This window comes from Vulpes lagopus, chromosome 3 (assembly GCF_018345385.1).
Source record: "Vulpes lagopus strain Blue_001 chromosome 3, ASM1834538v1, whole genome shotgun sequence".
Lineage (NCBI taxonomy): Eukaryota > Metazoa > Chordata > Mammalia > Carnivora > Canidae > Vulpes > Vulpes lagopus.
Window position 1 is genome coordinate 86,039,382 of NC_054826.1, and position 17,670 is coordinate 86,057,051.

Here is a 17,670-nt window from a genome sequence, read left to right on the forward strand (position 1 = left end):
TTTCTTAAGTGTTTCATGGTTTATTAAAAGGATTCATTCTTGGGGCACCTGGGTGGCTCAGTTGGTTAAGCATCTGCCTTCAGCTTAGGGCATTATCTTAGGGTCCTGGGATCCAGCCCTGCCTTCGGCTCTCTCAGTGGGGAATCTGCTTCACCTTCTCTTTCTCCCACTCCTGCTCCCCCTTCTTGTGCTCTTTTTCTGTGCCCAAAAAAATAAAATCTTAAAGAAAAAGAAAACATTCGTTCTTACATTGTTCATTTCTTCAAGTATCACCTTTTTTCTAACATCTGCCCTCTAGGAAGTACTTAATATCTTTAATTTTAAAAACCACAGGTAAAATTAAAAGTGCATTACATTTTAAACAAAGAAGGTGCTGTAAAGATTCAAAAGCTTTACTATATACTCTCCCTCAATGGCTCTTGTTGTAAGTCATGATGAGATATTCTTATGGATTAAAATTAAAAATCCCACAGAAGACGTAGGATTCCTTATCATTCTACTACACCTCACCCTTGACACTTGTCCCTGGCCCTTGTCGTGTGTGTGTGTGTGTGTGTGTGTGTGTGTGTGTGTGTGTGTGTCTGGTTGCTGGCTCTTGCTGGGGCTCTGGTCACAGAGCAAGTGGAGTCTAAGTAATCAAGTGCATCATTGTTTAATCTTCTTGCAAATGTTCTGGGGTTTCTGTACTCAAAAGAGCTGTTCTCATGCAGTTTAAGGATAGACCTTCCTGTCTTTTCTGTCATCGTTTCTCTTCTTACTCTAAGGTCAAGTAATTTTTATTTTAATTTTTAGAAAGAGGAAATATGATGGAAATCTCTAAGATTAATTGTGCTGTGTTACTACAGGGACTCCTCCATCTTGCTGTTACCAAGGAGATGAATAGGCTGTGCCATCAAACTTCAGTTCCTTCCAACTGCTTCCTAGCGCTACCAGATTTTAAGTAGTGGTTGTTTTCTTATGGCGATATATTTTTTCCCATTAAAAATCCTATTATGTAAACATCCCACCAACCCTTTGTAAATGATTGTACTGTTTCTGAACAATCTCATGGATGTAAGAGTAGAGTTTTCATAAAACATTTAGCAGATTTACTCAGAAAGAATCGCATGATTTTTAAATATTAAACATTTTAAATGAATTGTGTAAATTGGGTTGGAGGAGATCATAAAGGTCTTTTAGGAATTTCATATAAGATGGTTTCATTTGGGGCACCTGGTTGGCTCAGTGAGTTAAGCATCTGCCTTCGGCTCGGGTCATGATCTCAGGGTCCTGGCATTGAGGCCCTTGGCATCAGGCCCTGCTCAGAGAAGAGTCTGTTTTCTCTCCTTCTGCCTTTCCCCCTGCTGGTTCTCATGCTCAATCACTTTCAAATAAGTAAATGCAATTAAAAAAATATATGGTTTCTTTCATCAAAAATGTGTCAGAAACACTAGGTGAGGCAAAGTTAGAACAGGTGACTTGAGTATAGGAGTTCTGATTCCTTCAGGTGTATTGTGAACTCTAAAGGGGAAGTAGAGATACAGGAGGAAAACAAAAGGTTTTCGGACTTATTAGCCATTTGCCCTCCCACCTTTTTTTCCAGGTGACAATTAATTATATGTCTTTTTGTGCCTATTATAGTTACTGGTGTATCTCCTAGTATTTTGTGCTACATTTTCAGGAAAACTGATATTCTCTTAACTTCTTCATTACACACGTGAGAAAGTTGAGCTCTAGGGAAATTAAATGATTTAGTCTCACGGCTAATTAAAGCCAGTATTAGAGCATAAGTGAGGAGACTCCCAGGACACTGCTTTTTCCATTATCCTTTATCATTTTCTACCAATATGAAATGTTACTTTCTTGAAATATATTCTTTCTAATGAGCTGTGTGATTTTCTAGTCCCTATTAATATATGTAAGTTTTTTTTTTAAAAAAAAAATCTTAATTACCACCTAACAGCAGTCAGAATGGCTAAATTTGACAAGTCAGGAATCAACAAATGTTGATAAGGGTGTGGAAAATGCTCTTACACTGTTGGTGGGAATGCAAGCTGGTGCAGCTACTCTGGAAAGCAGTGTGGATGTTCTGCAAAAGGTTGACAATAGAGCTACTCTATGACCCAGCAATTGCCCTACTAGGGATTTACCCCAGGGATACAAGTGTAGTGATCCAAAGGGACACCTGCACCCCAATGCTTATAGCAGCAATGTCTACAATAGCAAAACTATGGGAAGAGGCAAGATATCCATCAACAGGTGAATGGATAAAGAAGATGTGATGTGTGTGTATACACACACACACACACACACACACACACAATGGAATACTACTCAGCTATCAAAAAATGAAATCCTGCCATTTGCAATGATGTGGATGGACAAGAGGTTATTATGCTAAGCAAAATTAGTCAATCAGAAAAAGACAATTATCATATGATCTCACTCATACGTGGAATTTAAGAAACAAAACAGAAGATTGTAGGGGAAGAGAGGAAAAAATAAAACAAGATGAAATCAGAGAGGGAGACAAACCATTAAAGAATCTTAAATCACATGAAATAAACTGAGGGTTGCTGGAGGGGAGGGAGTGGGGGGATTGGGTAACTGGGTGATGGGCATTAAGGAGGGTATGTGATGTAATGAGTACTGGGAATTACATAAGACTGATGAATTATTGACCTCTACCTCTGAAACTAATGGCACTCTATATGTTAATTAATTGAATTTAAATTTTAAAAAAATCTCAAATTTATGTATTTGTATATGTTTTAGATGTAAAGTCAAAGTATTTTGTTCTTGTTCCAACATTTTAGGGCTACTACCACCTTACCTTGCATTTTAAATTGGAGAATCACATAACTGTGAAGTCTGCTTTTTCCTTTTGCAGCGGCTTTAATTAGAGGAAATCGTAAAAACTGTGCTCAATTTTCTGGCTCCCTTGATTGGTTGATCAGCCGACTAGAAAGACTGGAAGCTTCTTCTGGTATGTTTTCTGATTATCTCTTTGTCACAACACATTATTCCTGTTTTCTTCTATTTTTTTATTTTTATTATTTATTTATTTGCTTTCTTCTATTTTTTCTTTAAGATATAAAAACAAATTCTGAATATTGGTGCAATTTAAGTGTTTTTAATAGGTTAAAATGTTTCCATATTGTTAAAACCTTTAGTATTTTATTAGTTATTTCTGGAAAACAGAAATAACAATATCTTGTTAATTTACATTAAAAAATTGAAGTTCCTGCGATCCCCGGGTGGCTCAGCAGTTTAGTGCTTGCCTTTGGTCCAGGGCGTGATCCTGGGGTCCCAGGATCGAGTTCTGTATCGGGCTCCCGGCATGGAGCCTGCTTCTCCCTCTGCCTGTGTCTCTGCCTCTCTCTCTCTCTCTCTGTCTGTCATGAATAAATAAATCTTTAACAAAAAAAAAAAAAAAGAAATTGAAGTCTCTAAAGTTGCTAAAAGCCATAATTCCCATTCCTTTTCTTTTTTTTTTAAGATTTTATTTATTCATGAGAGACAGAGAGAGAGAGAGACAGAGACATAGGCAGAGGGAGAAGCAGGCTCCCTACAGGGAGTCTGATGCAGGATTTGATCCTAGGACTCTGGGATCACGCCATGAGCCCAAGGCAGATGCTCAGCTACTGAGCCACCCAGGCCATCCTCCCATTCTTTTTCAAATGTTACTACAAATGTACTATATAAACAAAAAAACTGGTTTGAATCTTCTATTTTTAACTTCTGTCCAAAGGATTATTTGACAGATTTGGAAAAAAACTTAGTTTTCCTAATCATACAGCACAGTATTTTAAAGTGATTCAGGGGATGCCTGGGTGGCTCAGTGGTTGGGCGCCTGCCTGCCTTTGGCTCAGGTCATGATCCCGGGATCTGGGATCGAGTCCCACATTGGGCTCCCTATGGGGAGCCTGCTTCTCCCTCTGCCTATGTCTCTCTGCCTCTTTCACTTTGGGTCTCTCATGAGTAAATAAATTTAAAAATAAATAAATAGATTCAGTAGATACTGATATTAGTAATCTGTATCATAGTAAAATAGTTACAGGCAATAAACCTGAGATCCCTAACAAGTATGTTATTTTCATTTTGGTGTTGTGGAAATTTAAAATTGATAACCAGGCCTACCTGAGCTTGTCTAACAACATAGATTATATCAGCAACACCCCAAACTGAAATTGTTTGCTCCTCCCTCTCTTTACACAGTATCTCATTAGTTGTCTGTTCTCTATACTACTAATGCCCCCTTTCTGCTACTTATTTTTCCTCTCCTCTGCTAGATTAGCAATGAACTCTTTGAAGCGAGGGGAATGATTTCATTCATCTTTGGGTCCACCATATCATTTAGCATCTAGTAGGTGCTTCACAGTATTTATTGAATGGATGAAAAATGAACGTATGAAAAAATGTTTGAATTCACTTAGGAAAATGCCTGTCAGTACAGATATAATTGCATGACTTTTGCATAAGGAAGACTCACTCAAGGATGGGTTTGTTGGAATTGCATGAATAGAAAAACAGATGGTTGTGGTCAAAGAGGATAATTTTTAAGTCACAGAGTGAAATTTTAGTGTTTAAGCTTTAGGAGAAAGAGGGACACCTGGGTGGTTCAGTCACTTACACTTAAGCATGGACTCTTGATTTCAGCTCAGGTCATGTGATCTTAGGGTTCTGAGATCAAGCCCTGCGTCGGGCTCCACTCCCATGGGGAATCTGCTTGAGATTCTCTCTCTCCCTCTGCTCCTCTCCCCTCTAAATTAATTAATTAATTAAAACAGATTTAGGAGGAAGAGAAATTTGAGTCACCACTGAGTTCTAAGGCATTGCTGGATTGTTGGGTGGCAGATACATAGAAGGAAATTGTTGAGCTAAAAAAGACACAATAATTATAAGATGAGGCTTTTCAGCATATCACAACATAAACAGGATGACTGTGGGCCAATACAAGATATCTTGAATAAGGAGAAAACTGAGTAAGTGCTAGGAGGCAGTGGTCAAGTTAGTGGTAACAAGATGATGGCAGGATTGCAAAAATGGATAAATTCTTAATACTTCTGCCGGAGCTGCTGGCACTGGCAGCACAGCATGGAGGGCCTGCGCCACCAAAGACCCCTGATGCGGAACCAGAAGAGCTGCTATGCCAGCTAGAGGGGCTGTGGTGCCTAAGGCTGGCAGGTCAGGCAGCAGCCTGCAGCATCCTGCCCCTAGCGACCAGGGAGCTGGCTTCCTAAGGACAAGGGAAAATTGTAGTCACCTTTGTACTTGCTGAATCTGTCTTTGTTTCTGCACTAATTAATGCACAATGAGTTTTCTTGGGTTTTGTTTTCAGGGGATGTGCCGGACAAGGACCCTCTAGTTTACCCTTCACGCGACTCTGTAGTTGTCCCAGATTTTAGTTCTTCATTTTGCCGATGAAAAGCAAAAAAAGAACTAAATGTCCGGAAGGTATTGACACGATGCATCTGCCTAGGTTTATTTATTAAAAGCACTTTTTTACATTATTTGCAAAAAAAAAAAAATATCCAGAATGTGGACAATCTCCAGTAGATACAAAAAAAAAAAAAATGCTGATTCCCTTTTCTGGTCACAGGGAGTATCTAGAAAGCAAGAGGGGCAGAGCTACCTTCAGGACAGTGTTAATGTTGGATGAATCAGCTGCTTTACTTAAGACACACACACACACACACACACACACACTCAATTCTCAGAGCAGAAAATGAGAGAGAGAGAAGAAAAGAACAGAGTGGGCCACTCTTTAAACTCAGCCAAGTAGAGTCTTCAGTTAATAGTTATAGGCACAGTTCCACTGAATACAAATTGCTTTTTGCTATTATCTTTGTCCAATTCAGCTGTTAGTCACAGGTACTTCTACATCACGTTGAAGTCCCCTGCTCTCAGAAAGCACAGGGAATGTCAGGAGTAGGAAGGATGTTTGGAGAATACTGCATCTGACATCTAATTTAGAGGAAAGGAAATTGAGGCATAGGACATTTGAAAGAATGACTGGAGGGAGCTGCTAGGATTAATTGTTATAGCAAAAATGAAACCCCAACTTGTAATCTTACATTAGCATTGAGGTATGTTCACTGTGCCTTGTGGTCTCCTTGTTTGTATGTATCTGAAATATTTTTCACTGAACAAATTTTCTCTACTGTGGTTACATTCATGCTTTTAAGAAACTTCTTTTATTCCTAGAGGAAGTAGAATGTTGCTTAGTTTTTAGAATCACTAGCAGTAATGTTATGCATATCATTAGATCATATCATGTACACACATGCATAAATTTATTTCAATCATATATTATTGTTTCCTGAGTGCTCACATATGCATCATCTTACTCTCTATGAGACTGCTGAACACGCTCTCTTCAGCGAGTCCCTTTTCAGCTGCATCACTAGTCTGTCCGTATATGAGCAGCAGAGCTGAGTGAGGAGGCCTATGAGCTTTAGATTTCCTTCAGCTAAAAAGCTTTACACAGCAAAGGAAACAGTCAACAAAACCAAAAAGCAACCTACAGAATGGGATAAGATATTTAAAAATGTTTTATCAGATAAAGGGTTACTGTCCAGAATCTATAAAGAGCTTATCAAACTAAACACCCAAAGAACAAATAATCCAGTAAAAAAAAAAAAATGGTCAGAAGACATGAAGAGACCTTTCTCCAAAGAAGACATACAAATGGCCAACAGACACATGAAAAAATGTTCAACATCACTTGGCATCAGGGAAATACAAATCCAAACCACAATAAGATACCACCTCACGCCAGTCAGAATGGCTAAATTTAACAAGCCAGGAAGCAACAAATGTTAATGATATGGAGAAAGGGGAACCCTCTTACACTGCTGATGGGAATGCACACTGGTGCAGCCACTCTGAAAACAGTGTGAAGACTCCTCAAAAAGTTAAAATTAGAGCCACCCTATGACCCAGCAATTGCACTACTGGGTATTTACACCAAGGATACAAGTATAGTGATCTGAAGAGGCACCCACACCCCAAGGTTTATAGCAACATTATTTATAATAGCCAAACTATGGGAAGAACTGGGATGTCCATCAACAGATGAATGGATAATGAAGATGTGGTATATGTATATACAATAGAATACTACTCAGCCATGAAAAAAAAAACAAAAAAGAAATCTTGCCGTTTGCAATGATATGGTTGGAACTAGAGGGTATTATGCTAAGTGAAATAAGTCAATCAGAGAAAGACAATTATTTGATTTCACTCATACGTGGATTTGAAGAAACAAGATGGTGGAGCATAGAGGAAGGGAGGGAAAAATAAAACGACATAATTAGACAAATCACAAAAGCCTCTTAATCATAGGAAACAAACAGGGTCGCTGGAAGGAAGGGAGTAGGGGGATGGATATTAAAGAGGGCATGTGATAGAGTGAGCACTAGGTGTTTTATAAGACTGATGAATCACTGACCTCTATCTCTGAAACTAATAAAATACTATATGTTCATTAATTGAATTTAAATAAAAAATGGTTTCCTTCAGCAAAGGTCAGTGGACAAAAATAAAAATAAATTGGTGCAAACTTACATAGAGATCTGATGAAGAACTGCAAAGGGTGGATCCCTGGGTGGCGCAGCGGTTTGGCGCCGGCCTTTGGCCCAGGGCACGATCCTGGAGACCCCGGATCGAATCCCACATCAGGTTCCCGGTGCATGGAGCCTGCTTCTCCCTCTGCCTGTGTCTCTGCCTCTCTCTCTCTCTCTCTGTGACTATCATAAATAAATAAAAATTAAAAAAAAAAAAAGAACTGCAAAGGGTGAGCAAAAGGATGTGTTAATGAAGTAGCTTACCTTCCTTTGGTGCTAGCAGTAGGCCTTGAGAAAAGGATGAAAGATTTGTTTGGGAAGTGAATCAACATGAGACATGGTGTAGAAGGAATCAGAGAGGATGTGTTGACAAGCAAGTTACCACCATGGGTAACAGAAGCTTTTCTCTTGGGGAATTCTGGGAAACCCTATAGGACATGTGACTTACAGTTCTCCCACCTGAGGGGCGAGACAGGGTTTTTACCACCAACTTTCCTCTGTCACAGAGTGGTACTGCTTCTAGAGAGTGGCTGTGCTCAAAGCAAATCTTGAAGGAAAGAACCTCCTTTTCTCCACCCTCCTCCTTTTCTCCCCTCCTGGGAGCCACCCAGGTGCCTCCATAAAGCTTTATTAGAGTGTCTGATCAATCTTTTTGCTCAAAGCAAATCTTGAAGGAAAGAACCACAGAAGCTAGCTGAAAGTTCACTGAATGCAGAGGCTGTGAATTTGAGCAGGGCCCTGGCAGTATCTGGTACCCAGCCAACTACTATTTATCTTGTTATATGATAGGGTCAGAAAGAGGAGTGAGCAGATCTTTTTTCTTATGCATATTCTGCTTCATTGAAAGTTGACTAGTATCACTAGTGCTTAAAGCTGTCTTTTAAATATTTTATTTATTTCTGTGAAACAGAGAGAGAGAGAGAGAGAAAGAGAGAGCATGAGAGGGAGAAGCAGACTCCCCGCTGAGCAGGGAGCCCTACACGGTGTTGGATCATAGGACCCCAGTTGGGATCACGACCTGAGCCAAAGGCAGACGTTTAACTGATTGAGCCACCCAGGTGCCTCCATAAAGCTTTATTAGAGTGTCTGATCAATCTATAAGAACAGTCACTGTGAATTTTTGGGGAGGAAAAGAAAAAGATAAGTTAGACCTTTTGCCTGGCTTCCTGTGTGACTGTGTCTCAAGGCCAAATTTAATTGAAAAGAAAATATTTGTATGAGCAAATCCAGTTGATCGAACTGATGTGTTTCTGAAGGCTGGGTTTTCTTTAGAATGTTCTCTACACTTGAGATGCTATTTGGGCATTTGAAGAAACAGCTGACTGAGCATAGTCTGCTGATCAGGAGGCTGCATGCCTTCTTGGAGTCTTACTTTTGTATAGTCTGTTCCACAGATAGTTTCATGGTGATGAAAGTGGCCTTCTTTGGGATTCCTGCCAGTTCCTCCCCACTCCTAGTAAGTGCTGCTATGAAGGAAGTTCCCTCTGGGTTCATGCAGAAGGAGAAACCTTTCAGGGGGCTTGAACTGCCTAAATGGTACTCACATACTGTAGAGTGTGTGGTACCTGGAAATACGATAGTTTAAAGCTTCCAGAGATGTCACAACTATTAGTTGCAGAGCATAAGCTCATTGTTCTTCAAAGGAAAAAATGCGCTACTTGTGACTAATCTGTCCCAGAATCTTGTGTGCCAGGATCCTCTTCCTTCAAATGTACTTCAGTATAAATAATTGAGTTAGAAAAAGCAGGAACCCCCCGGATATTGTATGAGACCCACGGTTGGCAATGCAGAAATCATAGCCAACCTTTCGGAATAATAGCAGCAGTTTAAGTAACACTTAAAAAAAGATATTATTTATTTATGTATGAGAGACACAGAGAGAGGCAGGAATGTAGGCAGACAGAGAAGCCAGATCCCTGTGTGGAGCCTGCTGCAGGATTTGATTCCAGGACCCTGGGATTACAACCTGAGCCAAAGGCAGACGCTGAACCACTGAGCCATCCAAGTGCCCTTAGTTAAAGCAATGCTTATTGATAACACAGAAAGGGACCGTTTTTTCAGGAAGTAGCTTTCAAGAAGGCAACTTTAGCAGTTGGTTGATTCAGATCTTCTGATTGTGCATAAAGTCAGCTCTGGTTATAGTCAGGAGATTGTGCACCTGACCCTTACAAAAAACACCAAATCAGAATTATGATGATATTGCAGATTTTGTGTAGAAAACCTTTTGTGATAGCTGTCGGGGACAGTACCTGTTCGGCTCTACCACCCCACCATAACGTAATCATCCATCTGCATCTGTAGCTTCATCTAGAGCACATTATCATAATTGGTGTTTTTAATAATGATCTGGATCTTCATGATATATAAATTCTGTTTGATGCCGATGGATTACTTATGACAGAGAAACATAGTATATATTTTTCAAAGATAGTCACTCAATGTTTGAAATAAGGTATTGGCGATTAAAGGTACTGATTTAATAGTTAGCTAAATCCCTTGTCAAAGATTACTCACAAGAGAAGTTGCTTATTGTTTTTCTTTTACCACTTTTTAAAGATTTTATTTATTTGAGAGACACAGAGAGAGAGAGAGAGAGAGAGAGAGAGAGAGAGAGCAAGCATAAGTGGGGGGGGGGGGAAGCAGAGGGAGAGGGAGAATCTGAAGCAGACTCCTTGCTGAGCAAAGAGCCTGATGTGGGACTCAATTCCCCAACCCTAAGATCATGACCTGAGCTGAAACCAAGAGTCAGATGCTTAACCAACTGAGCCACTCAGGCACCCCTGTTTTTTAAATTTATTTATGAGAGAGAGAGAGAGCATTCAAGAGAGTGCACAAGGGGCGGCGGGGGAGAGGGAAAAGAAGAGAAAGAAGCAGACTCCTCATGGAACAGGGAGCCCAGCCTGATAATGGGCTGATCCCAGGACCCTGGAATCATGATCTGAACCAAAGGTAGACGCATAACTGACTGAGCCACCCAGGTACCCCTGATGTGGTCTCAGTTATCTTTTTATTTTGTTGCTTGTGCTTTAGATGTCCTACCTGAAAGATCATTGCCAATTCCTATATCTAGGAGTTTTTTTTCCTCTTCTTTCCCTAGGAGTTTCATGATTTCAGGTCTATATATCTATATTTTATGATACATTTCGAGTTAATTTTTGCTAGTGGTGTAGGATAGAGGTCATTGTTTTACATGTGAATATCCAGTTTTCCCAGCGCCATTCATTGAAGAGACCGCCTTTTTCCAAGAGAACGTTAGAATTGACACAAAGCTCAGGCAGATGCTGTGATCATTTTACATTGCTGCCCAAAATAATAGTTCTCAGTATATATATTTGCTGCTTTGAGGAAAGTATCTTTTTGAAGAGCTGATTAATCTGTATTTCTCGGGCAGCCCCGATGGTCCAGCGGTTTAGCGCCGCCTTTGGCCTGGAGTATGATCCTGGAGACCCAGGATTGAGTCCCACGTCGGGCTTCCTGCATGGAGCCTGCTTCTCTCTCTGCCTCTGTCTCTGCCTCTCTCTCTCTCTGTGCCTCTCATGAATAGATAAAATAAAATCTTAAAAAAAAATCTGTATTTTTCTTTCCCTAGAGGATGCAACTTAAAAGTATTTAGATGTATAGAACTTTGAAAATTTTATTTAATGGCCTTTAGAGCAATTAATTGCATCTGCCAGCATTTTTATAGGTATTAACATTTCACAGAGAGGGACACATTTGTTGTTTTTTGAACACTTTAATGAGCACATTATAGGACCAAGGAAATCTTAAGTGAATTTAGGGCACTGTGCTGAGATGTCACGTGTATTTCTTCATTGGATTCCCACAGGACTCCATAAGATTCCGTTATAACTTCTATTTTACAAATGAAGAATTGGAATTTACTGAGAGGAGTAAAATTTTTAAGGTCGAATGAAAGTAACAGAGCAACAACTGAATTTGTATGATGTGTAAAGTCACAAATGTGGGAATTATATCAATTTCTGCTCCTCATTTTACTTATAGCCAGAACCTAATACACTGGCCCATTTTATGGACTAAATCATAATTGAATATGTAAATGGGGGAAAACACATAAGAGTAAATAGCAAGATGAAAATATCTTAAAGTATTTGTGATTTCTTGTCTGGAGTGCTCAGATGTCTGTGGGTTTTGAGATATGACAATTTATATAAATAAATATTTGTCTGACATAATGTTTCTAACATTATTATTTAACTGTTGTATCATGAACTGCCTTTAATTGACATTTTCTTTTCCTTTTTTAATTGTCCTTAACTCATCTATCTTTTATAAAATATTGCTCCCTAAATTGAAAACAGGAAACCATCCGAAGCCTAAATAAGGCTGAATAGTACACGATGATTACATTGCTTATTTTATGTGTTATTTATTTTAGATAATGTGCCCCAGGAAACTTCTGACTCATGTTCATCTTGTCTTCCAATAAAATGCCCTAAGTCCATCTTTTTTGTTTGCTTTGCTAATGCATTCATGATGGTCTGTCTTTCTTTTTTATTTATAAATTTATTTTTTATTGGTGTGCAATTTGCCAACATAAGAATAACATCCAGTGCTCATCCCATCAAGTGCCCCCCTCAGTGCCCATCACCCAGTCACCCCCACCCCCTGCCCACCTCCCTTTCCACCACCCCTTGTTGGTTTCCCAGAGTTAGGAGTCTCTCATGTTCTGTCTCCCTCCCTGATATTTCCCACTCATTTTTTTCTCCTTTCCCCTTTATTCCCTTTCACTATTTTTGTATTCCCCAAATGAATGAGAACATACACTGTTTGTCCTTCTCCGATTGACTTACTTCACTCAGCATAATACCCTCCAGTTCCATCCACGTCAAAGCAAATGGTGGGTATTTGTCATTTCTAATGGCTGAGGAATATTCCATTGTATACATAGACCACATCTTCTTTATCCATTCACCTTTCGATGGACACTGATGGTCTTTCTATAAATGAGTAACAATGTGATATATACCTTTATCCTCCCGAACTTCCACTTTTATTAATATTTCTAATTTTGTCAAATTGTGTTATATTTTAATCACATTCTGTCACTTTTTTCTCCCCTTCTCAGCTTTATGTTAGCTCAAGATTTAATGAGCTTATTTTCTTCTCATGCCTCAAAACCTCTACAAAAAATAAGAGGATACATACTTATGTGTTTCCCCAGTTTGACTTGAGACACCATCTCTTGAGATTGTTATTTTCAAGCCTCTATATGTTTTAATATTGATATCAACTCAATCTATTTTTCTCTATTTGGATGAGATAATAATAATACCTTATACTATTATAGTTGCTCTTTAAGCTTAGTAAATATCCAGTATGTCAAGTTCCCTTCTGAAAAGATGATGGTCCCTGACATCCCTCGTTACCGTGTCCAGGAACAATCTGCTGTAACTGCTGCAGACCATTTGTCCAGCATGTTTCTTATTCTTTGTTGTCATATTATTTCTCAGTGCTTTTCCCCCAGTCTTTTTAGTTAAGTTTGTTTATATTAGTGGTCCATGGCAAGAATACAACTTTCCTTATTTCCATTTGCCTTCAGTGAGCCCTGGGAATATTACTCATGAGGTATGACCGAAAAGTTATTAAGAAGGATTTTAACTCCCGGGTATGGAAAAAGTAGAAAAGCAACCTGTGATTTTAATAATTCGAATATCATAGTTTCTCTAATTGTGATTTTTGCTGCCTCTGCAAGTGGACATTGCAGTTCTGTGTGTGTTCTACACTGTGTCTGGAATGTTTCTGTCACTGGGTGACCATCTAATTCATATTGATTAGCACCCAGGATAATCTGAGTAACACCTGTATATCCCTCTTGCAGTGAGAACTATTTTCCATCTGAACCCGTATAACAACACCTCAGTGAACTGAGATTATCTTAATTTTGTTTTATTTTTTGCTAAACACTTATATGTAGGTGTGAAAACAATTTCTGGAGAAGGAGGGGTTGGCACTGTCTTCCAAGTCAGTTGGTTTCTTGATTTCCTGAGATGATAATGGGAACTGTGTGTCCACACTGGCCTCCTGTGCCTAAGTAGCTACCAGTCTCGTTCTATTCACTTCTTTTTTTTTTTTTTAACAAAGCTGATATTTTTATTTTTATTTTTTTCTCATTTCAAATGCTTTATTTTTTTTAATAATAAATTTATCTTTTATTGGTGTTCAGTTTACCAACATACAGAATAACACCCAGTGCTCATCCCATCAAGTGCCCCCCTCAGTGCCCATCACCCAGTCACCCCCACCCCCTGCCCACCTCCCTTTCCACCACCCCTTGTTGGTTTCCCAGAGTTAGGAGTCTCTCATGTTCTGTCTCCCTCCCTGATATTTCCCACTCATTTTTTTCTCCTTTCCCCTTTATTCCCTTTCACTATTTTTGTATTCCCCAAATGAATGAGAACATACACTGTTTGTCCTTCTCCGATTGACTTACTTCACTCAGCATAATACCCTCCAGTTCCATCCACGTCAAAGCAAATGGTGGGTATTTGTCATTTCTAATGGCTGAGGAATATTCCATTGTATACATAGACCACATCTTCTTTATCCATTCACCTTTCGATGGACACTGATGGTCTTTCTATAAATGAGTAACAATGTGATATATACCTTTATCCTCCCGAACTTCCACTTTTATTAATATTTCTAATTTTGTCAAATTGTGTTATATTTTAATCACATTCTGTCACTTTTTTCTCCCCTTCTCAGCTTTATGTTAGCTCAAGATTTAATGAGCTTATTTTCTTCTCATGCCTCAAAACCTCTACAAAAAATAAGAGGATACATACTTATGTGTTTCCCCAGTTTGACTTGAGACACCATCTCTTGAGATTGTTATTTTCAAGCCTCTATATGTTTTAATATTGATATCAACTCAATCTATTTTTCTCTATTTGGATGAGATAATAATAATACCTTATACTATTATAGTTGCTCTTTAAGCTTAGTAAATATCCAGTATGTCAAGTTCCCTTCTGAAAAGATGATGGTCCCTGACATCCCTCGTTACCGTGTCCAGGAACAATCTGCTGTAACTGCTGCAGACCATTTGTCCAGCATGTTTCTTATTCTTTGTTGTCATATTATTTCTCAGTGCTTTTCCCCCAGTCTTTTTAGTTAAGTTTGTTTATATTAGTGGTCCATGGCAAGAATACAACTTTCCTTATTTCCATTTGCCTTCAGTGAGCCCTGGGAATATTACTCATGAGGTATGACCGAAAAGTTATTAAGAAGGATTTTAACTCCCGGGTATGGAAAAAGTAGAAAAGCAACCTGTGATTTTAATAATTCGAATATCATAGTTTCTCTAATTGTGATTTTTGCTGCCTCTGCAAGTGGACATTGCAGTTCTGTGTGTGTTCTACACTGTGTCTGGAATGTTTCTGTCACTGGGTGACCATCTAATTCATATTGATTAGCACCCAGGATAATCTGAGTAACACCTGTATATCCCTCTTGCAGTGAGAACTATTTTCCATCTGAACCCGTATAACAACACCTCAGTGAACTGAGATTATCTTAATTTTGTTTTATTTTTTGCTAAACACTTATATGTAGGTGTGAAAACAATTTCTGGAGAAGGAGGGGTTGGCACTGTCTTCCAAGTCAGTTGGTTTCTTGATTTCCTGAGATGATAATGGGAACTGTGTGTCCACACTGGCCTCCTGTGCCTAAGTAGCTACCAGTCTCGTTCTATTCACTTCTTTTTTTTTTTTTTTAACAAAGCTGATATTTTTATTTTTATTTTTTTCTCATTTCAAATGCTTTATTTTTTTTAATAATAAATTTATCTTTTATTGGTGTTCAGTTTACCAACATACAGAATAACACCCAGTGCTCATCCCATCAAGTGCCCCCCTCAGTGCCCATCACCCAGTCACCCCCACCCCCTGCCCACCTCCCTTTCCACCACCCCTTGTTGGTTTCCCAGAGTTAGGAGTCTCTCATGTTCTGTCTCCCTCCCTGATATTTCCCACTCATTTTTTTCTCCTTTCCCCTTTATTCCCTTTCACTATTTTTGTATTCCCCAAATGAATGAGAACATACACTGTTTGTCCTTCTCCGATTGACTTACTTCACTCAGCATAATACCCTCCAGTTCCATCCACGTCAAAGCAAATGGTGGGTATTTGTCATTTCTAATGGCTGAGGAATATTCCATTGTATACATAGACCACATCTTCTTTATCCATTCACCTTTCGATGGACACTGATGGTCTTTCTATAAATGAGTAACAATGTGATATATACCTTTATCCTCCCGAACTTCCACTTTTATTAATATTTCTAATTTTGTCAAATTGTGTTATATTTTAATCACATTCTGTCACTTTTTTCTCCCCTTCTCAGCTTTATGTTAGCTCAAGATTTAATGAGCTTATTTTCTTCTCATGCCTCAAAACCTCTACAAAAAATAAGAGGATACATACTTATGTGTTTCCCCAGTTTGACTTGAGACACCATCTCTTGAGATTGTTATTTTCAAGCCTCTATATGTTTTAATATTGATATCAACTCAATCTATTTTTCTCTATTTGGATGAGATAATAATAATACCTTATACTATTATAGTTGCTCTTTAAGCTTAGTAAATATCCAGTATGTCAAGTTCCCTTCTGAAAAGATGATGGTCCCTGACATCCCTCGTTACCGTGTCCAGGAACAATCTGCTGTAACTGCTGCAGACCATTTGTCCAGCATGTTTCTTATTCTTTGTTGTCATATTATTTCTCAGTGCTTTTCCCCCAGTCTTTTTAGTTAAGTTTGTTTATATTAGTGGTCCATGGCAAGAATACAACTTTCCTTATTTCCATTTGCCTTCAGTGAGCCCTGGGAATATTACTCATGAGGTATGACCGAAAAGTTATTAAGAAGGATTTTAACTCCCGGGTATGGAAAAAGTAGAAAAGCAACCTGTGATTTTAATAATTCGAATATCATAGTTTCTCTAATTGTGATTTTTGCTGCCTCTGCAAGTGGACATTGCAGTTCTGTGTGTGTTCTACACTGTGTCTGGAATGTTTCTGTCACTGGGTGACCATCTAATTCATATTGATTAGCACCCAGGATAATCTGAGTAACACCTGTATATCCCTCTTGCAGTGAGAACTATTTTCCATCTGAACCCGTATAACAACACCTCAGTGAACTGAGATTATCTTAATTTTGTTTTATTTTTTGCTAAACACTTATATGTAGGTGTGAAAACAATTTCTGGAGAAGGAGGGGTTGGCACTGTCTTCCAAGTCAGTTGGTTTCTTGATTTCCTGAGATGATAATGGGAACTGTGTGTCCACACTGGCCTCCTGTGCCTAAGTAGCTACCAGTCTCGTTCTATTCACTTCTTTTTTTTTTTTTTAAACAAAGCTGATATTTTTATTTTTATTTTTTTCTCATTTCAAATGCTTTATTTTTTTTAATAATAAATTTATCTTTTATTGGTGTTCAGTTTACCAACATACAGAATAACACCCAGTGCTCATCCCATCAAGTGCCCACCTCAGTGCCCATCACCCATTCACTCCCACCCCCTGCACTCCTCCCCTTCAATCACCCCTAGTTCGTTTCCCAGAGTTAGGAGTCTTTATGTTCTGTCTCCCTTTCTAATATTTCCCATACATTTCTTCTCCCTTCCCTTATATTCCCTTTCATTATTATTTATATTCCCCAAATGAATGAGTACATACACTGTTTGTCCTTCTCCAATTGACTCATTTCACTCAGCATAATACCCTCCAGTTCCATCCACGTTGAAGCAAATGGTGGGTATTTGTCGTTTCTAATGGCTGAGTAATATTCCATTGTATACATAAACCACATCTTCTTTATCCATTCATCTTTTGATGGACACCGAGGCTCTTTCCACAGTTTGGCTATTGTGGACATTGCTGCATCGGGGTGCAGGTGTCCCAGCGTTTCATTGCATCTGTCTCTTTGGGGTAAATCCCCAACAGTGCAATTGCTGGGTTGTAGGGCAGATCTATTTTTAATTCTTTGAGGAACCTCCACACAGTTTTCCAGAGTGGCTGCACCAGTTCACATTCCCACCAACAGTGCAAGAGGGTTCCCTTTTCCGCATCCTCTCCAACATTTGTAGTTTCCTGCC

At 38.9% G+C, this 17,670-nt stretch overlaps 1 protein-coding gene across 7 annotated transcripts in view; it reads left to right on the forward strand.

The window, feature by feature from the left end:
* Positions 1-17,670, forward strand: part of RYR2 (ryanodine receptor 2) — a 726,974-nt gene that overhangs the window by 384,985 nt on the left and 324,319 nt on the right. For all 7 annotated transcript variants that reach the window (XM_041747478.1, XM_041747480.1, XM_041747481.1 and 4 more), the window contains one exon: positions 2,870-2,965. In XM_041747478.1, the coding sequence (XP_041603412.1) occupies positions 2,870-2,965 (96 nt within the window). The remainder of the gene's footprint in view (positions 1-2,869; positions 2,966-17,670) is intronic.